General features: G+C 43.3%; 3 protein-coding genes across 4 annotated transcripts; all 3 read right to left on the bottom strand.

Moving 5' to 3' along the window:
• Positions 1-3,127: 3,127 nt before the first annotated feature.
• On the bottom strand, positions 3,128-5,946 carry ccna2 (cyclin A2). Its single transcript, XM_080465767.1, has 8 exons — positions 5,378-5,946; positions 4,810-5,032; positions 4,622-4,728; positions 4,320-4,543; positions 4,041-4,245; positions 3,852-3,965; positions 3,647-3,780; positions 3,128-3,577 (listed from the first exon to the last, which is right to left on the bottom strand). Exons 1-8 carry the CDS (start codon positions 5,597-5,599, stop codon positions 3,526-3,528), a joined length of 1,281 nt encoding a protein of 426 aa, XP_080321893.1. The 5' UTR covers positions 5,600-5,946; the 3' UTR covers positions 3,128-3,525.
• A 1,232-nt stretch (positions 5,947-7,178) lies between these two features.
• bbs7 (Bardet-Biedl syndrome 7) lies at positions 7,179-15,506 on the bottom strand. The gene is made up of 19 exons (XM_080466052.1): positions 15,065-15,506; positions 14,897-14,962; positions 13,536-13,598; positions 13,282-13,457; positions 12,997-13,183; positions 12,823-12,895; positions 12,627-12,734; positions 12,334-12,464; positions 12,104-12,188; positions 11,811-11,913; positions 11,525-11,717; positions 11,373-11,447; positions 11,225-11,293; positions 10,615-10,754; positions 10,106-10,270; positions 9,913-10,022; positions 9,726-9,829; positions 8,544-8,667; positions 7,179-8,458 (listed from the first exon to the last, which is right to left on the bottom strand). The coding sequence occupies exons 1-19, from the start codon at positions 15,098-15,100 to the stop codon at positions 8,325-8,327; spliced, it is 2,142 nt and encodes a 713-aa protein (XP_080322178.1). The 5' UTR covers positions 15,101-15,506; the 3' UTR covers positions 7,179-8,324.
• Positions 15,507-15,836: 330 nt separating this feature from the next.
• On the bottom strand, positions 15,837-21,223 carry tmem33 (transmembrane protein 33). 2 transcript variants are annotated; one of them, XM_080466311.1, is made up of 8 exons: positions 21,156-21,223; positions 19,958-20,028; positions 19,095-19,189; positions 18,819-19,006; positions 18,070-18,137; positions 17,728-17,861; positions 17,037-17,120; positions 15,837-16,959 (listed from the first exon to the last, which is right to left on the bottom strand). In XM_080466311.1, the coding sequence occupies exons 2-8, from the start codon at positions 20,003-20,005 to the stop codon at positions 16,830-16,832; spliced, it is 747 nt and encodes a 248-aa protein (XP_080322437.1). In that variant the 5' UTR covers positions 20,006-20,028; positions 21,156-21,223; the 3' UTR covers positions 15,837-16,829. The 2 variants fall into 2 exon arrangements, with proteins under 2 accessions (XP_080322437.1, XP_080322438.1); XM_080466312.1 differs by having other exon boundaries at positions 15,929-16,959; positions 19,958-20,025; positions 21,156-21,220.
• Between the last annotated feature and the right edge of the window lie 521 nt (positions 21,224-21,744).

Here is a 21,744-nt window from a genome sequence, read left to right as displayed (position 1 = left end):
TCTAATTGATTAATAATAAAGTAACTCGCTCACACAGCGGTGTCGCTGACCATTTTGATGTACATGTCTCTGCACGTTCTCGTCAGTCCAGGCAGGAAGAATTAAAGCAAATGGATCAGATCAGTTGGACGTGAGTCTTTAAAGCGTTTTGCTTCATGAGCAGAACCTCACAGAACTCCAGAACTCCGGTCCGTTCGCCTCATCCTGAGGAAAACAGCCAACAGTGAAATGAGCTTCATTCTGGTGAAACCAAACAACCAGTGAACCACGACTGTAAGGCCCAACGCAGACGTTCTAACTCCTCAGGTCCAGACTCAGTGGAGGTTTAACTCAATATCTCTTCTATTTACAGCAACGTTCTTTCTTCTCTGCCAAACAAATTCAATAATCCCGCTTCAAAGATCGAGGTTAATCACATGTGAGCTCAGCGAGCCACATCCTGGACTCTGTGCTGCTTCAACCCATGAAACCGTCACCATACATAAAATTCTTAACAGTGTGACGTTCACCACTGAGTTCAACGATCCGGCGTCTTCAAGTGAAAAATTTTCCATTTTTGTTTGGGAAAAGTTTCAGGTTTACACAATAACTTATTGCCTCAGTTTTTCCCCTGAGACGTTAAAGTCGGGATAGGAAAGGTTCAGTTACATAAATGTTCATTTCTTCTCTTTTCCTAAGATGAAAATTCTTATAAATGTAATTTTATGTGTTTTGACCCTTTCTCCTTGAATCCTGGACTAAAATTGTGAGTTGATGTCGATAAGATGAAGCAGGAGTTTTCTTCAGCTCTGACCACTTTCTTCTTCTCCTGCAGGACGGAGGACGAGTCATCAGAGGAGGGGATGGAGATGACTCTGAAGTGCAGACGGAGGTGGGAAACACGCAGTTATGGGATCAATACCGGCTGTCAGAGCTTTTTAATCTGCAGGTCTCTTTGCTGGAGGGAGCAGACGAGCAGGCTGTTATTAGTTTGAAATAACCTGAGTAGGATCTGTCGAACAGCGAGTCCCTGAAGAGCTGCTGGTGTGAAAATAGCAGGAGATGGTGAGGTGTTTACAGACAAACCATTAAAAGTTTCTAAAAGAAAATGTTTGTACTTTGACATTTGAGGAGGAAGTGTGCTCGTGTGTTGCTTTGCCCAGAATCAGATGTGAAAATTGCTCCGGCTGCCATGTCAGTGTCCTATAGAGAAAACTCCACTTTGTTTTCTTGATGGAAGGAGGGGTTCGGGTGTGGAAGGAGGAAACCTGGTTTGGATTTAACAAACTTAAACTCCAGTCATTTTGATGGCCTTTAGACACAGATGAACAGAGCTGTACCTCAGTGAATCAAAGTTTAAGCAAACAAAGAGACTTGAATTGAGTCAAAAAAGCTTTTGTTTCTACCGTTAGACTGAGCTGAAGAAGAAAACGCTGCACCTGAAGCAGGCTGTGATGGTGTTGCTGCACCTGAAGCAGGCTGTGATGGTGTTGCTGCACCTGAAGCAGGCTGTGATGGTGTTGCTGCACCTGACGCAGGCTGTGATGGTGTTGCTGTCAGAAAGCATGCTGCCCTCCAGGTTAAGAGGCTATCGATCCGTCTGAGGCTGTTCATTCAAAGACTGTCGGGCTGCTCGTCTCCGCTGAGCCAAGACGAAGGAAAGCTGGACGCAGGCGCTGGATTCACCAGGTCACATGCAAACAGCTGTGCCACTTTTACATGCCGGACTAACATCAAGCAGCGCTCAGTCTGCGTCTCATTGACTTGGTTCTTATGACAAACATGCAGGATTTGAGGGAATCAGTGAGGCAGCTCCTTTCATATCCTCAACCTCCCTCCTGCCAACATGAGATGAGGAGTGCAAATCACTGAATGTGTTGCTTTAATCAGCATGGATCAGGATGCAGATTTAATCCTGGCTCCACAGTGTGGAGGTTTGAGCCTGGCAGTGTGAATTCATCTGAGGAGAGAAGACTGACAGAATGTTTAATTACTGAAAGGACCAGACGACAGGTTTCATGGGGGCCTCAGGAGGATGCAGCAACACATAAACACATTAAAAACAACAGACCCTGTTTTCTATAAATAACATGACATTTTATTATCTTGAGAGGCAACATGAGTCCAAAACAAATCAGTCTCCTCACATGGACCTGCAGAGGCACATTCACCACGGCTCAGTTCTGCCAGTGGTTTCACACATCTGTCCACATCCTTCACAACACGTGCTGCTGCCGCTGCTCGAAGCCCGGCTGTCTGAAGGAGCGCACTGGCTGCAGGATGGACTTGGCCACAGTGTTCCTGAGCTGTTTGAGGAGCATCCAGAGGAGGAGGACAAGCAGCATCAGGAGCCCCAGTAGCATCCCCACATAGAGGCTGAGGTTCCAGCCCCAGCCCAGGGCCAGCGGCAGCGACGTGGACGCCACCAGAAATGTCCTCGGCGCAGGCATGGAGCTCGGAGGCAGCCCACCGTCTCTCCACCTCCACAGAAACTTAGATCTTCTCAGACTTTCCACAGCAAACATCCACCTGGTTGAGGAAGTTTATAGAATCTCCATCAGTTTCCATGTTTTAATCCTCCAGACGAGTCCCGTCAGTGAGGACGGAAACCTGTTGACAGCTCACATGCAGACGTCCAGTCCTCTGATGTGAAAATCCTCCTGCACAGAGCCAGCCTCCCAATTTATGACAGAGGAGAGGGGTGGGCTGCAACGCCATTGGCTCACAGAAAATCAAGTCACCGAGTGAGGGGAACAACGGTTTACCAATGAAGCCTTTTCCTTTTCACAGCAGAAACCAAAAAGGAATCAATGAATTTCTCTCCTAAATGACTGTTCTCACATCAGTTGTGATTTTCACTTTATGTCTGTGATAAAGTCCCTACATTAATTGGACAGACCATTAGGTCACTCATTTTAGATGTTCTGAAGCTTCAGATGTACATCATTTTGATTTATAAATTTAGAGTGCCAATTGTCACGTTAACCAGTTACCAATAACCTTGAATCTGTATTAAGTGACTGAAATGTTTAACAGGATAAGCCTCAGCAATACTGAACTGGAACCTGAAACCAATTTCTGATGAACACCTTCATGAACCAAACCTGCCCTCTGCTGCCCCCATGAGCCCAGTAAGAGAATGCAACATGACAAGTGTACGTTGTGGGATTTTATTTACAAAAGCCATATTGTACAGTGCAGAAGGATGTTAAGAGCTTTAAACTTCAGTGTAGAAAGCTCACTCAGATCGACCTGCATTATGAGAAATGCTGCACCATTAGTGGTCACACATCTGCTGGAGTTTGACACTGCAGGCCAAGGCAGTGAGTTTGTGGTGGCAACATTTCACCTGAATAAAATCAGATGGTCAAAACTGCAGTAGTGTCTAGCATGAACAGCGGGCTTTAGTATAAAAATATTAAACCTCTAAAACATTTAGCTTCACTCCTAAAAGAGCAGGGCACGGAATTTAAAGAAAAAGTTTTTAAAAAAATGGCACAGATCAAAAAGTGAGACGACAGGATATGGAGCGACAGACGAGGAGAGTCACTTCAGCAGCAGCTTTGATGGCGCCTGGATGCTGGAGACTTCATGATACCTGGTGGGAGAACATGCGATCAGTAAATTAATCTGCCAGTGTGAAGGTGGCGACGGGTTCCAGACTCACTTGGAGCTCTTGTACTTCTCCCGAACGGACTGCTGGGCGTGCTGCGCGGCGTTCAGGTACATTTGGTGAAGATCCTCTATGCAGGGCATCAGATCCTCCAGGGAGTAGCTGGTCATGTCAGCCAGTGGCTTGGGCTGAGGGGCAGAGGACTGTGAGCAGGTTTGTGTGGAAACGAGGTTTAATCCACTAGAAAGAGCGAACTTACCCACGAGCCTCCGGTTACTGTGTTGTTGGCCAAGACATAGGCTGCAGCCGCCATTTGTGATGGCAGGTATTTTAAGAAGGGATCTGAATCAACCAGACTGAGCTCCCCGAGGTACTGTGGAGGAACAACAGTCAGGTGTGGAAACAAAGCTTTAAGACTTCATGATGACCTGCATCCATGGCGACTCACCATGGAGAGACTCTCCACTTGTTTGCCAACAGACTGCTGGAGGAAGTACTGCGTGAGGAACTGGTTTATCGTCGGCACCGCCAGGTCGAACGACAGCACCTTCAACACCAGATGCTCCATTCGCAACACTTGCTTCTTGGTGTAGGTGTCATCTGTGATGTAGACAAACTCCGCTACCTCCGGGGGGTAGATCTCCTCAAACTTCCTGCATTTACAAGAGTCGCACCGTCAATTTCACTCAAACCGACCTCCCAACAGCAGCTGGCATCAGACACTTACGACGCGAGCAGCATGGCCGCAGTCCCGACTAACTGCAGCTTTCCTCGGAGGACAGACATCGAAGACAGGAAGCGATCTATGTAATTAACAGCAAGGTACAGCGTCTCATTGTGGAGCTTGTACTCCTCGCCGACTTCGACTAGCCAATCCACCAAGATGGCCCTCATGCTGTTCGTGATGTCCGGCTGCTTCTTCATGTAGCCTGCTTTAGGCCTCGTCTTCACCTGCGAGAGACACCATGAAGATCACATGCAGCAGGAGGGAGGCTTGTAGTCTAGTCCAGGTTAGAACTGGAGTCTCACCTCAATCTCCCTCAGGTAGGAGTGGATTTCTTCTGCGTATTCTGGAGCTTCGTTTACATTGGCCACTCGTTCCTCCCCGTCAACCACAGACATGTCCATTGGAGAATCTGCAGAGAGAGGAGTCACAATCAAAACCAGTTCTGCAGCAGAGTCGCCCTCGTTTGCACTCTAAAGTCTTTTCAACCGACCGAAGCTGACGTCCATGGTCGAGGGGATGTCGATGGGGGCCAGTGGCTGCCGGAGCCGTGCCACAGCATTGCTGACCACTGGAGAGTCTTCAACTGTGGCCTTTACTTTCACAGGATGGGCCACCAGCTGTGGCTTCTTGATGCAGGCGCCATCAGGTTCGTCCACATGGATCTGGAAAGCAGGCAGCTTGGAGAGATCTTCATTTTTAGACAGAGATGACTCCTGGAAGTGGAAACAAGAGGTTTTACAGTGGGACCAGAAACTTTAGACAGGCAGTTGATTAAGAAAATACCAAATGTGAGAAGCCTGCAAAAACTAGGATTATTGAGTTTTCATTCGAATGCAGTCAATCCCTTGCAGCCGATTTAAATTACATCAAGTGTGCAGGGAGACGTCCTAAAAATGGCGGAAAAAAGGGAAACGATCAGTCATGGACTTTAAAACCTCTCTGGAGGCTGAAAGCGGTGAAAGAAGGATGCAGACAGGTGAGTGAGCAGGAGAGCAGGTCTCGATATGAACGTGGGAGAAGAGCAGCTCCCTCCACTTTAGCTCCGTTAGCATCGTTACCTGCTTCCCAGCGCGCTGGTTCGGGGCTCGGCTCCGCTGGACGTTCTGTAGGGCTCCCAGCACGGTTCTGGAGCCGGTACCGGCACCGGTGCTGCCCTTCGGCGGGAGGTTCTCCTGGTTCTCGCCGGCTCGGAGCTTCGTGGAGCCGCGGAGCCTCGACAGCATGTTCTCCTGGTGGAGAGAGTCGGCGGCCGCGCTTCCCGGTCTGTTCGCTGCCGACATGTTTCGCCGTATAAAAAAAATAAAATAAAACCAACCCGGAGCCTGTCGGCTGGTGAGCAAGGCGCGGCTGAGCGGCGAAAACCGGATCGGTTCGGGACAAAAGGAGCAGTTCTGAGCGGTTAAACCGAGCCGAGCATCGGGCAGAGAGTCCCGGTTAAAAGTAAACTGCTGAGATGGCAACGACGCTCGGATCAAACCCGCGGCGTGCTGGTCGCTCACCGGCCCGGTTCTGGTACCGACCTGCGATGGATTCCGTTCGGCTCAGCCTTAGTGTAGCAGCTGCTCACAACATCGGCTCGATTCACCCAGTTCAAGTAGCCCGCGAGGATTGAAACGGACCAATTACAGCCAGACAACGTCGTGACGTCACCACGTACGGCGGCCGAAAGGTTCAAACCAGCTGTGATTGCAAATTCAAAACCGGTTTGGTTGTGTTGCCAGATCCGATGGGTTCCCCCTTTTGAGCTTGTCTTTATGTAAAATCGCATTTACGAATAAATACGATCGACTTTAGATCATTTTGTTAACACTGTGTGGATTTTTTTTAATATAATAATTAAGAAATCTATTTTCTCGGATTAAGAAATAAACTGGAAATCTCACGTTAAACGTGGACAAAGCAAATAGTCACGAAGCACTGCAGTAGTCTGTACAAAACACTTTCTGGGCCACAATTCAGTCCCCATCCTCTACCGTTCACTAATATCACCATGTTTACATTACTGTGCAGAGATCTGGGGTAATACCTACACGTGTTCACTACATTCACTGTTTACATTGCAGAAAAGAGCCATAAAGTCCATTCACAACACAAATGATCACACTAATCCACTATTCTTAATGTCAAAACGATTAAAAGCCCCCGTTGTTAGAGTGAAAAACAATAAAACCCACTGTTCTTATAGTTAAAATTTGAAAATTCACTATTGTAATGGTGAAAAACATTAAAATCAAATATTTCTTGGTGAAAAACATTAAAATTTACTATTCATTTAGTAAAAAACATTAAAAACCACTATTCCTATCGTAACAACATTAAAATGCACTACTTCTTATAGTAAATACATTCAAATTCACTATTGTTTTTGTCAAAAACTTGAAAATCCACTATTCTTATAGTAAAAAGCGTTCACGTTTGCTATTTTTTATAGTAAAAAACCCATTAAAATTCACTATTCTGAACGTCAAAACCAATAAAGTTTACTGATCTGGTTCATTTTCAACAGTACAAACCATGTACAAATGATCAAAATCAAATAACTTCCTTCCTGGGAACGTCAACAAATTGGGACTAATAATTACTCTTATAAAAATTGTAGTGATCTTTAAAATGTGTTTACACTTTTAATGTGCTCCTACTGTCCTCTTTGGTCCTCAGGCTGTATGTTTGACAATCCTGACCAGTGATTGGTCGTTAAGAGATGTGATTGATCTCAGGGTTTTACTTATGAGGTGGTTCAGAGCTCCAGCTCCAGAAAAGTTACATAAACTGCCAACAGAATAGTTTCTGTGTAAATCGTTCAAAAGCCTACATGTAGATTAGACAAAAAGAACATGAACCATTTTGTTTTTAATTTTTATATGATTCACTTGGAGAAAAGCACACGGCGCCGGGAGAACATGTGAACTCGATACAGAAACGGGCCTTGATTCAAACAGGATTTTCTTGTTGTCATTACTTCAGTAACTTCGTGGTACTTTGCTCAGACGTTTATTTTGTTGTCGACCAGTAAACTTTCCTCTCAGGAGGCCTGAAGCTGGCAGACTGCCTCCCACTGCTGCAGCCAGGTTCACTGCAGTAGGAGCTCATCGTTAACGTCTCATTCCACAGTGAATGGCAGCAGCAGTAATTCCATTTATTGACAAGAAAAAAGAAAATCATTTCTTTTGACATGAACAGTTATCATCTTCATGTTAGTGTGGGAATATCGGACAGAGAATAATCATGAAGCATTACATCAGTTCATCATCACGTAAATGCAAATAAATGAGTGTGTTAGATGATCAATATGTGGTTTACATGGTTTTTTGTTTTATCCTGCAAGCTTCTGTTACATTTCTCTCTGTAAGAAGCACGTAGAAATGACTGTGTTGTATTTGGTGCTATATAAATAAAGTTACCCCCGGCCAGCTCAGTTGGTAGAGCACGAGACTCTCAATCTCAAGGTAGAGGGTTCATGTCCCACGCCGGGCGCCACCTTCCTGTGGGCTCTCCACCTTCCTGTGGGCTCTCCACCTTCCTGTGGGCTCTCTACCTTCCTGTGGGCTCTCTACCTTCCTGTGGGCTCTCCACCTTCCTGTGGGCTCTCCACCTGCAGGAAGGTTCTTAATGGTGCAATGTGATCTGGGTGACGGTGCTCAGACTGACACCCCCGGAAACGGAGAAGATGGATGGATGGATGGATGGATAAATGAATTGAATTCTTTTCCTCTCTACATGATCCTCATTCCGATGAAAATATAAAAACTATTAATTGGGCTTTTAGCACTCTCGTAGTTGATCGATGATTTTTATTTTAAATATATTTTTCAAAACTATGGCTAAAACAAGCTTCCCGGACTTTCCTCAAAAACAACATCACGCTTTGTTTTTATCTGCTATAAAAAGTGAATTCTTAAATACTTTGTACAATCAGCCGGGACAAACAGTATCTACACGATCATTTGACAAACAGAGCTGCTTTACTTCCACAGCCAAAACTCAAAGATTTAAATCTATGTGACTTCAGACTTCACTGAAAAACTCCAACAGGGAATTTAAGTCATAATTATCGAGTATCTCCAGCAATGAGGAAACTCTCGTTTTGACATTCTGGCCTTTGAACTTGAACTTGTCGATGAAGAGGTCAGTGATCATCCCTGCAAAGACAAAGAGGAAACACTGGTAACTGCAGCGAAGCAGCATGAGGCTGCAGCGTCAGAGTGTTTGCGCCGTCGTTTGTACCATAAAGCCTTTCCAGGTGAGCCGGCTGCTTCTTGTACTCCTCCAGGAGGCTCGCCGCCTCGTCCAGGATGCTGCGGTACTCCGGGATGAGGAAGTCAGCGTTCCCCTCATGAACCTGAAGCTCCTGTCAGCCACAGGAAGGACACAGTGAGCGGGAGTAAATGGTAAACCACTTACTCACCATCTCACTTGTATGGTAAATCAAGGAAGGAAAGGGAGGAAACAAGAGCAGCTCAAAGTATTGAAGTCCAGTCAATCCTTGTTTCAGGACCAAACATGCTTTTTCATCGATTCACTGATTTTCTTGAGGAACAGAAACCCAACAACATGTGAGTCGACTATTCCAGTTCAATATTGAAGGCTAACCTCTGCAAGAGTCGAATGCTTCGTTCTCTCAGTATTTTCATTTATTAATTCATTTCAGACATGTGATTCATCGTGTGTGCAATCCCATATAATCTATCTACCGGCATACAAATCCATATATGTGTGTTTATTTGATGATTGTAAATATCCTGTGTGTGTGTGTGTGTGTGTGTGTGTGTGTGTGTGTGTGTGTGTGTGTGTGTGTGTGTTCGTCCAGGAGTCTGCCTTCACACACACTTCAATGGGACCGGCTCCGGCACCCCGTGAAACTGAAATGAATAAACTGGTATAAAAGGAGGATAATTCATTCACTTAAATAAAGTGAGAGGAGACGAGTGTGAAGCACAAAAGCTCTTAATGAACTTGGTGAAAAAACTCGTAAACAAAAGTGTGAACGTGAGCCGGAAAGACGAAGCAGACTCGGACCGGCGGCTCATCAGACCCGGTGCTGAACAAACTACTGAATATTAATCATTTAAAGAAGAACAGAAGATGGATGAATGGTATTTCTGTGCCCTTGTTTTGTTGATCCTGACATAAAAAAAACTCAAAATCTGAGAAACTGAAGAGGAAAAAATGTAATGATATTATTTCTTTAAAAAAAAATCCAAGCTGGTCTGTGGGAAAGTTTAAAGAATTTACTGATCAATTTGCGTCTTTACTCAAAATATTCCTTAACAAACATCATCATGTAAAAAGAGAAACATGTTCTCTACTATAAACACACCGACCAAGCATGTTTATTCACACGGAGGAGAACGGGCTTCACTTACTCGGAAACTTCCTGAATCAATACTCTTATCAATCAATACTCACCTTCAGAGCATCAATAAGCTGAACTTTTCTGGCCAACAACAGCTGGCTCTCCAGCTTCGGATGGATCATTTTGAGCGTGTGGCTCACTGAGTCATCGTTGATATCTGGAACACCAACAGACACTTTCCACTCAGCAACATCGGCTCCTCAGGAAACCGTCAGCGATACGGGAGAAAGAAACACCCACCATACGAGATGTTCAGGTTAATTTTCTTCTTGGTGGCTTCTTTAGAGAGAACGTCGCTCAGGATGGAGATGGTGGAGATGTTGTCTGACTTGAAGTGGCCTTCTCCTTTGCTGAGATCAAACATTGAGGCATTAGAGAGGATCTTTAGTCTTTCCTGGCAGCAGCATCATGAGTTTTAAAGAACTGTGTTTACCAGTAGGTGGCTTCCAGCTGTGTGCCCAGGAAGGTGTTGTGGAAATAGAAAGAGATGCTGTCTCCTGCTGGAGTTTTTTCGGGCACCTCTGGCAAACAGAAAACCACCCAGGAGTGAATCTCTGCAAAGCTGAACTGTCCCACCAGACTGAGGCGGTTCATGGGCCTGAAACGGAGTGAAGACGACAGAAAGACGACGACATCAAACCCAGTCTGAGCTGGAACCAGAGAGATCGTCACTGCCGTCACAACACGATTGTTCACTTCTGACAGATAGCGTTTAAACTGATCTTCCATAATGCAACGTATTACTGGATAAAACAACATAAAAATACAATAAATCATACAGACAGCACAATAACATAAAGACACTTCCACGCTCCTCTGCATGTCCTCAAAGTCAAGTTATAAGCTTGGTCTTCAAAGTAAACCTTTTACTTAATATATGTGATCATACCACAGTTAAACTATTTTGCTCAGGGGCCATGTGACCTGAAAGATTTGCCGTACCTGTCGGTGTCGATGCTGTGGGTGCGCTGGTGCAGAGACAGAGGTTTGATCTGGTACTGACGGACCTGGCAGGTCTTGGGCTGCAGTCTGGGGGTGATGTACGCCTGCAGGGTGCCGTACTGGCCCTCGATGGACCTCACCTGAAGACATTATGCATTTCATACAACACGTCTCTGCAGCTTTTAACAATGTACAAAATATATATGGACCCTTCTAAAAAGGTCGAACTCTCTGGTGTTTTTGTAATTCCATGGTTGAAATGAGATTCATCATAACATTGAAGCAAAGCAGAATGTTTTTCAATAAGTGATGGAGAGATGTGAAGATTATTTTGAAGGTTTGTACTTCCTCTCACTCCTTTTCCATTTTGTTTGTATGATTCATGTGAAACGATTTTGCATCTTTACTTTATTTGATATTAGAAACAAATGAAGCTCATTCATCATCAGCAGCAGCAGAAAGGCCTCCACTGTCACCATTAATGAAGTAGTGATACAATAAGTACTCAGAATCATACAAAACTATGTTCAATGTATTTTAAATAACTTCCGATACAACCTTTGAGGCTGTGTATCATTAAAAGATCAGTTTTGGCCTCCAGGCTGTTTACCTTCAGCTCTAGTCTCGTCGTGTTGGCCTGACATCTGTATGTGGCCAACAGGAAGTTCCCGTTCGGCCGCTGCAAACGGAGAGACGCGTTATCACTGCCTTATCGTCGCAGAGCAGATTCCTGCAGGATAAGGATTTGAAGAACTCACCTCAGAGTCGCATTCACTGAAACTGACGACAGCCGAGTTCTTGTCTCCGTCCAGCAGGTCGATGGGAACGTCGCTCTGCAGAACATTAAACTCAGTCATTTCAAACACATTCCCTTTAGTCCATGAGAGGAGGTCTGGAGTGCCGGGTTCACCTGGAGCAGCAGGTTGTCGATGGCCGTCTGCACCTCCAGCATGAGGCTGTAGCTGGCGTCGTCCTGGCACAGAGTGAACTTGTCGTTGATGCTGAAAACAGGCACGGCGGACACGGCGGTGCTGGACTGAGAGGTCTGCTGGTACTGCTCACGTCCCTGCAGCACTTTAATCTGCAGCTGCTCCAGCTCCGCCCTGACAGACGGAACCAGAACAAATCAACACCTTTCCTTTGAGGGGAACGAAACACCAGAGGTTTAAAAACAAGAAGAGGAGGAAACCTCTCACCGGAGTGCTTCCACTTTAGACTGTGTCTCCTTACTCATCTTGACCTCGTCTCCGTGGCCGAGCTCAGCTTTCTGGGGCTCAGTGGTCAATCCAGTCACCCACCCTGGAGACGAAGCCCCGGCAGGATTAGGAAGAACTTAACTCTGTTACACAGCAGCTAAACCCAGGCACATTTTAATAAAGCAAGTAGAACAATCGAACTGAAGCAGGAACAGAAGATAAGTAAGATGTTTAGTCTTAGTGTGGAGGTGAAAACTAAGCAGAATGGGAAGTTAAAAGCATTCCTATCCGACCTGTATAGGTGGAAGTCAAGACCTCATCATAAGACTCCTTTCCCACACAGCCTCCCTGGATGGACGTCACACTCTCAGACAAAACCTGATGAAGAGAAACCTCAAAGTGTTAGCTTTCTTTGAAAGAGACAAGATATCTAAAAACAAAAAAAGTTCACTGAATGTAGGTGAAGACGACAGAAACCCGGAGGAGATCATGTTGTCTTCAGTGCATCCAGATAGAAACTCACATGCTCAAAGCGAAGAGTGGGCTCACTGGAGCTGTCCAGACCGAAGATCTCCACTGTGCCGTCGTCCCGGCCCACCAGGATGTCGTTCACTCCATCTCCAATAATGTCATAGGTATCGACACAAAGAATCCCTGAAGGGAAGCCCAACAATAGAGCTGAACATAACCAAGTGGAATCCATTCTGGTCGTCTGGTTTGTGTGACACAGCTACGTTGCCCGGGTTGAGAGAATTCCACTAGATTTTCTTGCCTAAACAGTTGCAGTACATTGGTATCATCTCACCAACAACATACCTCCTTTCTTTTTGTCATTATCGATCTCCCATCTGGTCGCAGCTGAGTGCTCCCCCATCTGAAGCAACCCTATTTTTCCATCCATGGTTCCATACAGAACCTCCTCTCCTGAAGCAGAGTCAGTGACACGTTAAACCTGGTCTGTAAGAAGCACTTCCATGTGAAATTGTTAGATCAAACAAAGAAATCTACTCGCCTTCATCTTTATTGTACCGTTCCAGGACAGATGGAGGTCCAGGGACTTCAACGTCATAAGCAAGCTCAGATCCCTACAATGAAAAAAAGAGTAAAAATAACTGAAACTTACCCAGACTCTGGCAGAATGACTCAGAAAAACCAGACCTGTGAAATAAAGCTCTTGTTTGTTTACCTTCAACACTCTGAGAACTCGATCTTGGCAGGCCAGCACCGGCACGACGCGGCTGAGTTTCTCTGAAGACAAACATGTGATGTCGTTGATTTTGTCTCCAGACAGGAAGTAGTCCTGGTCCTTGCAGTCAAAGTAGTGGTTGTAGATGTAACTCGCACACACAAATAGGTCAGCTCCAGAGACGTGCCTGGGGCAAAAAACAAAGAAGTGAAGGAGCACATTGTCATAAAAACAGAAACTTGTGTTGGATTAACCGTGAACATAAAGGTGAGAAGAAGCTCCTACATGGCGTTGATGCTCTCAGTGAGGTTGGCATCAAAGGTGAGGAACTGTTTGCCTTTCTTGGTGAATCCTCGGACCTGAGAACCCGAACAGACGAAGATCTTCTCCTGGGGCGTTCCCACAGCTCCTCCAAGATCCACTCTCGTTATCTTCTGTCCTGGAAGGGTTTTGAACACGGGCTACACGAGAGAGGGTGACAAAAGTTGATAAGTAATAATCTTTAATTCCCATTCACAGAGAAGAAAATCTCAACTCACCACAGCTTCTCCCTTCTTCATCCCAAAACATGTGAGGATTCCGTCATGATCAGCAATGGCAACCTGAAAATTAGCAGAGATTAACCAGCGGAATTTATTTTTTAATATAACACTATATATAACATGATATTTACAACACTAGAACTACACTCGATAGAGCGCAGACCTTCACCAAATGTCAATAAGTCGAACCGAGTTAGCATCGCTAGCATGGTAGCTGTTTTCATATCGATGCTAACTAGCCTGTCAGCTAGCTACATCACTGTGTGAAACACTGAGCAGGGAGCGTCTCCATGGCAACAGCCGCTGATCTCCTTTTTTCTCCTCTATGAGGTGCCTCTCTCTTCTACTTTGTAAAAAACATCTTTTCACAGTTTGTTTAGGATTTATTCGGAAAGGCTTTACCATTAACGTCACAAAATCAAATTCCTTGGTTCTTGGATGATGACAAATCAGCCCTGAAGATTTTATGCAATTCGGGTTAATAGTTTTTGCGAAAAGTTGATAAAATACATACATACATACATACAAACTTACAAAATAAACAAACTAGAACTACACTTGGTAGAACGACACATTTTTGGCGGAACTGAGTTAGCATCACTTGCATGATAGCCATGTGACTCGTCGCCATGGAAACGACTCAGCTACCAGGTTGGAGAGGCTGCAAGGCTTTGTAGGAGAGGCATAAGTACTAGAACATTTCTAAGGAAACTCTGTGTGATAAGATAAAAGGAGATGAATGGGACATTTTTTTTGCAGTTTTTTAGGATTTATTCGGAAGTTAGCCGTTAACAGTTAGCCGGTAACGTCCCAAAATCGTATCTATTGGTCTCTGGATGATAATAAATCATACCTGAAAATTTCATGCAATTCGGCTGAGTAGCTTTTACAAAGAATTTGTAAAATACATACTAATCAATCAATAAATAAATACACACAGATGAAAACAATTTCGTTGGTGAAGGTAATGAAATACAACTGTGACATGTCTTGTGTATAAAATCTATTCACTTATTCAATGAAGAAGTGATGAGACAGTACAAGGAAACACTGTCATTCTACTTTGCATCCTTGTAAAACTTCAACAGCCTGCATCATGTCCAGAGGACGACATAAGATTGGTCACTTATAATAATTGTTCACAGACTACGTTCATCAAGCTGCTTGTACAGGACGATCACACATCAATGTTCTGGTAAGACACAGAATAAAGATGTAAATTCTTCCACGATTATATATATGCTGTAAAAATCAATCCTCTTAAGTAAACTTGTCTTTTGTCCTCATAAAACATGTCTGAGAAGCTAGTGATTAATTCCACTTTCCTACACCCAGAGGGAGGAAATCCTCAGCAGTACCTTCTGAGTCGCCTTCTTTCCCAGAGCTGGAAGCAGCTTCATGGTTTTCTGTGATGTTACACCAACCTGAGGACAAGATACCATCAACACTGATGTCTTGGTTCATTTCATTTCATCCAGCACGACCACAACAAAGAAAATAAGAGTCCAGCTTGGGCTTGGTGTTACCTGGATATAATCCACTCGGTTCAGGTGGATTTCCATCTTCTGGCTCTTCGGAGATTAAACTTTATAAAGTCGATTATAAACCTCACAGGCGCGTCAGTTGATCATTTAGACTTTCGGTCCATTGCAGCCGATCGACACTGACATTTGGTTTTGGAACCATCCGGAGGATAAAGGTGGTTGTGGTTCAGATTGGGATTATCTAAAGTGAGATTAGCTCGCTGTGCTAACAGTAGTTAGCCAGCCAACACGGATTATTCGCAGTACGAGAGCAGAATTGATCCGGATGAACCGAGAGGCGTTACGTGGTTAAAGTAATCCGTTCTCTAAATCATCTAAAACGGAGTTTTGTCTCCTTTGTCAGATAGAATTGAGATAAAAGCAGAACCTGAGACACAACGAAATGAACGCTGCTCTCGTTACCATGACAACGCTTTGAGGCTCTAACAAGATGTGATTTCATTGGATAAGAATTAAGCACATGAATCGAAGCCGCTCGTCTATTGGTCGAATCTCTAATTTCTGAATTCTACTAAAGCGAAGGCTTTCGGCCCTTCCCGGCCTCCGATTGGCTGAAAGTAAAGTCAGTGACATTCGTTCAACCAATGATCGCTTCTCAAGTCGACTCCTGACCAATCAGAGATAGGGGCGGGGCAAGAGGCCTGTGGACATACTAGGATTCGTAATTCCTTCTTCACCGATTTTTAGAAGCCATTCTTCTTGGTTTCAAACAAATAAAAAATAATTTATAACAGTTTATAAAATACTGAGGGTTCAATTGTTATAGTTATTTACTGATCTGATAAAGTGAAGAGTATATATGAGTCATATTGGAGCAAAGAATAAAATAATGAAAAGACAGAATATTATCAGCACAACACCTTTGTATTATTTCATATTATACTGATTTAATTAGATTACTTAATTTTTATTATTAAAAAAAATGCTTGTTTGTCTAACAGGCAAATGAACACATTAAAATGGCAGAAAAGAGACAAATCATAGCATGCATTAAGCATAAGGACACTACAGCAATGCAAGGACGAACCAAAGCAAACTCAAAACAGTTTTTAAACTGAGAAACAAGTTGAACATGCATTCAGAAGCATCACATGCACCGGGCAACTCAAGTCAAACATGAATCCTACAGCGAAAATGTAAAAAAATACAGCAGATGTGTTGTTTCTCAGTTCAACGCCTATTTTGACAGCAGCTACAAAGATCTTGCACATTAAGAGTGAGTTGTTGGCATTGAGTGAGCACATACATGTTGGGCATCTACACAAATCAGGACATTGGATGCTTTGCACAGGAGAAACAAGGTAGAAATGCCAAACAAATGAACATTAAGAATATGAACAACTTCATTAAGTTACTAATCTCAGAATGTTAATGTCTTATTACAGAACAAGCCTCTTTATGAATAAATAATGACGTAAAAAGGAAAGGACAGTATCAATCAACACGCGAGAAGCGCAGTTTAAAGGTGCTGCGCTCCGTTCAGTGACACTAAGTAGGTGGGAGGATGTCCACCGCTTCAGTGAGGTCACATTAGGAAGATGGGTGAAGAAACATCTCGAGACTTCAGTGCATTAACGGCCGGCCTTCAGGTTGGAGCGCAGACTGCAAAGGTGACATTCAAAAGACAGTTCCTCCTGCTGATGGTAATATCAGTCCCCATCAAAGTTAAGTCACATCTTACATTGTTGAAAACCAAATAAAACCTAACAAAAAAAAAAAAAGTGAAGAAAGTACAATGTTTGTGTAATCAAACGCCCGTGGGGGCGAGGCGGCTGATGAAGGCGATACTGCTGAGGCACATCCTCCTGAAGAAGGCAGGACAGGCGGGCTTCATGATGAAGTGCTCCAGAAGAATCCGCAGCTCCGTAAACAAGGTGCTGGGTGGAGCAGAGACGTATTTAAACCTCAGTTTTCATCATTCAGGAAAGGAAATGTTCATTATTCAGACGCTTACCGGCAGTACGGGTTTCTCCTGGATGTGTAGCGCAGAGTGAGGAATCTGTAGTAGATGAACGGCAGCAACAAGCTCCCCTGACCGCTGGACAACACAGTTTCAAACATTACATAAACATGGAAAAACTTTCATCAAATCACTGCAGAATGTTACGTCTCAGTTTTACATTATACTAATTCTGCATGTTAACCAAAGCATTTTTTTTTTAAGATCGCCATACTTAATGCAAGATAAACTTATTGAACTGAGGAACTTCAGAGGAGGTTTTCAGTCCAACCTGTCGCTGATGAGAATCTGCTTCTCTTTAAACCAACTGTGATGTAAAAACTACAACATAATGGAGGGGTTCTCAATCCTGGTCCTGGAGCGCCGGTATCCTGCACGTTCTAGCTCTCCCAGCTTCAGCACACCTCAATCTGATGTTGATGTCATCATCAAGCTTGTGGAAAAGCCAAGTAACAAGGCCTTATTGCACTCAGGTGTGTTGCAACTGGGAGAAACCTAAAACATGCAGGACACCGGCCCTCGAGGACCAGGATTGAGAACCCCTGACATAATGTGACACAATCAACAAGGTGACCATGTGGTCTCTCCGCATTGTTAAACCACGCGGTCATGATATTAATAAGACAATCAGGATGTTCAGCTTCACAGAAAGTAACTGCGACTGAAAACACTTGAGTGAACACACCTGAAGAGCATGAAAACGGTGGCTGGCATCAAGAAGATCTCATTGCAGGCGATGAACTTGAGGATATTCTGCTGGTTTGACGTCAGTTTGTCCAGAAGGTTTCTAATGAACATCAGACTGCTGGGGCCCAGTTGCTGTGAAAAAAGAAAGAAGAGGCAGAAAGTGATAACCAGCAGTGGATAAGCAGACAGACACATCATTTATATAGAGTGACATGTGATACTACGTTAATATGATCCTATTGAGACAATTAAAACTGCATTTGGTTGGTGCCAACAACCAATATTAGTTTTTAACCGTGACCATTAAAAGCCACAGCAGGTGACTGCTGATCATACTCACATCAAGAACCTTCTTTGTGTATGTGGTCGCGTGGAGCAACGAAAACAGGAAAACTGGGAAGATGCTCACTGGATTTAAAGGTTAAGGAGAAATCATTTGAACTCACTTCCACACACAACACTCTCTCTGACTAAAATCCACACAAGCTCCTCAAAACCGAACAACAGAGGTTCAGTAAAACATTTCCTGCTTTAATTTAAGCTTTAATTTGTGGGTTTTTTTACGACCAACTGAAATCTTTTTACGACCAACTGAAATCTTTTTACGACCAACTGAAATTGTTGCAATATGTCAATGGAAGTAATCAGTATTTGCCAAGACAAAAAAATGCTTTTATTTGGCTTATTAATAATGGAAACACAGAAATCCCGATACATACAGTCGATGTTTATCTTTGGCCTATTAGAATGAGCGAGGAATAACATCCTGTCTCCTGAGGTCCTCAGGTTCACTAAGTTTACTTAGTTTAATAAGTGTTTCCAGAGTCAGAAGAAACAAGGTGAAGCAGCTTTTAGTTCCTTTTCTCCTCTCACCTGTCGAACACCTGATCAGCTCTGATCAGGTCTGATCAGCTCCGATCAGGTCTGATCAGCTCCGATCAGGTCTGATCAGCTCCGATCAGCTCTGATTGATCAGCTCCTACTGTTTCTTACTGTGTTGGATCGTAATCCAATAAAAACATTTGAGATATTTTATAGAAACAGATAAGCCTCTCTCTTTTTTTCTCTGTATTTAGGGGGAAAGGATACTAGTGATGGGGTAGGAGTTGACCAGGATCAATGAGTAGAGCAGGTAATGGCAGCTGTCCTCCTGCAGAGCCTGAGCCAGGAAAGCTCTGTTCAGCTGAAAGCGTGGAAGCCTCTGGTGTAAACGCAGGGCGCTGGTGAGGGCGTTCGCCAGCAAGGCTCTCTGATAGAAGTTAGCTGCTGCATAAGGCCTGAAATACATGAGCAGGTATCGCATGAGGTAAAGATGAAGTGCTGACAGCAACGGTGCTTGTGATCGTATGCCAGTGATGCACTCACCCCAAAACTGGGAGAATAAACATTACGGAGCAGTAGACGGTGAAGAGTCGGGAAAGCCACATCGCAGTTTCCAGCTTATTGCTCATTAAAAATTGCTGTGGGGAAAAACATACATTTGTGAGATTATAATACACAAAAATATATATTGTTCTCCCTGCATTTAGCACAGCAAGGCGAGCTAAAGTTAATCTTTTTAAACGTCAGGTAGCAGCTAAATAAGTAACCTGAAACACCACTTAAGTAAAACCAGCTTCATAAACAATGTAAGAAGTATTAGAAAGCAACAATTAGTATAGTAAAAACATTAATAACCGATTACCCGACTAGTAGAAACCATCGACCATCAGCCAAACCTTTTACTTTGTTAACCTCAATACTTTGTACACATGTACTGTATCAATATCAAACTATTCCAATCAGTCAGCAAACAGCTCGGATGGATGGTGCTGCCTGCTTGTGAAGATCTGCTGTTGATTCTGATGGAACTATTAGTTCCTTTTGTAGGTCAAGGGAGGCAAATATTAGTTTGGCGTTCTACTGACGACAGTACTTTTTCTATAGTGTACATGTTACAGGAAACAAATCTGATGAGAACTAACAGAACAACACAGACAAAACTTTTGCTTTCTCTTAGAGACAATGGGTTGTGTTATGACAGACAGCATCACTTTCTATTGCACCCTGATATTGTAATAAAGGCTTTCTGAATATATCTATTCACAAGTGAAGATATAAAACCAGAGAACATCGTCTGGGAGTTTAAAGTTTGTACTTTTGTGATCTGCACCTTCAAATATAAATGAGCTGTATAATAATACAAAATACTTTGAAGTCACAACAGAGAGTAAGAACAGCCAACTTACCACGGGCCCTACGCTGGGAGGGGGTGCTTGTTGGGTTGTGTCAGCCATCTTTGGAAGTGTGTATTAATCTGCTGAGAAAGAAAGACGTCTTCAAACACCAGACCTGTGATCTTTCACCCGAGTCACCCGAAAAACAGACTTTCCTCTACAGCAGCAGTGATAGTTTATATATACATTATAAATCCAAACCAAACTGAAAAAACCCACAAAGTCACTCTCTGTCTGATTTCTTTAAGAGTACTTGGATACAAACTCATGGTGACTTGAAGTACATGTTGTTTTTATGGTAGGATTTACACTCATGTGAGGAACTATTTGTCTCTTTTCGAGGATTAGAAATCAAAACTGAAAAACACTATTAAACAGAAGTAGAGTGGACCCAGCAGCTTCTGTTGACTTTACAAGTCCTGAAAGTTTAACCCAACCTCACGGTGACCTGGAGGGGAGGTTGTTTTTCTAGTTTTTACACTAATGTGAGGATCCGTCTTTCTCTTTTTGAGCGTTTGAAATCTACAATAATTGATCAGGTTAAGGATTCTGTTTTCAGAAAAAGTTGACGATTTGTCAATAGATGAGAAAGTTAAAGGACCAATCCAACAGTTTACTTTTGAGTGTTGAAGCTTTGTAAACTTTGTGAAGGAGCCACAAATAACGGCGTTACTCTATTGCACCATCACTACTAGTAATGGAGTACTTATCTAGTAATGGTCGAGATAAGTAGCTTTTCACCAGCAGACAATCAACAAATAAGGTTTGTTAGAAAACTGATGCTTATACGATGTTTACATAGAAAGGAGGATTAAACCAACACATTTTAAAAGTCACATGTAAATGGTTGTTTAAGCCAGCGGAAACATGCAGGCAGCAGAAACCAAGAGAATGACATTTATAAACAGTTAATAAACATGTCTCGACACACCAGGTGAAATGTATGTTCCTACGAGTGAAACTACTTCGGATAAACCGGTGAAGCCGTGTTAAATTGAAGCTAAAGCGGCTAGCGTTAGCAGCAGGTGAGTCTAGAATGTTCTGTTACCATCGTTACTAGCATGGCAGCTAACGCGCAGCCTTTCATTGGCTTTTCCTTTTATAATAACACGGTTACACGAGCTAACGTCGACCCCGCTTGTTCACACGAAGCCTGCACAAATCAAATATCCAGCTTGTTGATATTATATGAACCACAAATGAGTATTACCGGAGCTTCGGGGGGAACAGTGTCCGAAGTGAAAGCAGCTCCGCCGGAAATGATCAGCTGACCTCTCCGAAAGTTCAGACAAGTATCGCGATATTTCACACTGGACTCACAACTCTCGCGATAACTCACAGTCAGTCACTCACGCTGAATCTTCTGCCCTCCTATGGACAAAATAAGAACTGCATCAGACTTTTTATTTATTATTTTTATGGTGGCTTAATTTATTTAGGCGATATACATTATTTGTGTTAATGCTGTTCACACATTAATGATCTAAATCTTTATTATTATTATTATTATTATACAATTTCTCCGGCAATCTTTTACCGATATGAACCGTTCGAATATAACATGAGGTGATGATGAGGCAATGCAAATTTATTTATATCACCACTAGGACAAGGGATTTCAGAGTGCTTTACAGGGAAATCAAAGAAATACTTTTACAAAAGGCGAATAAAAGTGATTAAGATAAAGGTAATAGAATAAGTAAAATGTATTTTCCAATGGAAAAATTGAGCAAATGATGTTTTATGTCCTGATCTAAAAGAAGTGAGTGTGTTAGCAGTCCTCAGGTGTTCAGGAAGTT

The sequence above is a fragment of the Lipophrys pholis genome (assembly GCF_963383615.2).
Source record: "Lipophrys pholis genome assembly, chromosome: 6".
Classification (NCBI taxonomy): Eukaryota; Metazoa; Chordata; class Actinopteri; order Blenniiformes; family Blenniidae; genus Lipophrys; species Lipophrys pholis.
The sequence above is the reverse complement of the archived record's forward strand: the minus strand, read 5'-3'. Positions and strand labels throughout refer to the sequence as shown.

Coding starts and splice junctions, on each gene's coding strand:
- tmem33 (XM_080466311.1), bottom strand. CDS start 20,005: ATGGCTGACACAACCCAACAAGCACCCCCTCCCAGCGTAGGGCCCGTG. Junction 18,138..18,818: donor CAACTCCTACCCCATCACTA/GTATCCTTTCCC, acceptor CTTTAAATCCAG/TGAGCATCTTCCCAGTTTTC. Junction 17,121..17,727: donor ACCGTTTTCATGCTCTTCAG/GTGTGTTCACTC, acceptor TGTGTTGTCCAG/CGGTCAGGGGAGCTTGTTGC.
- ccna2 (XM_080465767.1), bottom strand. CDS start 5,599: ATGTCGGCAGCGAACAGACCGGGAAGCGCGGCCGCCGACTCTCTCCAC. Junction 4,246..4,319: donor GCGGCCATGCTGCTCGCGTC/GTAAGTGTCTGA, acceptor TTGTAAATGCAG/GAAGTTTGAGGAGATCTACC. Junction 3,578..3,646: donor GAGAAGTACAAGAGCTCCAA/GTGAGTCTGGAA, acceptor TTCTCCCACCAG/GTATCATGAAGTCTCCAGCA.
- bbs7 (XM_080466052.1), bottom strand. CDS start 15,100: ATGGAAATCCACCTGAACCGAGTGGATTATATCCAG. Junction 12,465..12,626: donor TAATGACAAAAAGAAAGGAG/GTATGTTGTTGG, acceptor GCTTCCCTTCAG/GGATTCTTTGTGTCGATACC. Junction 8,459..8,543: donor TCACCTGGAAAGGCTTTATG/GTACAAACGACG, acceptor TTGTCTTTGCAG/GGATGATCACTGACCTCTTC.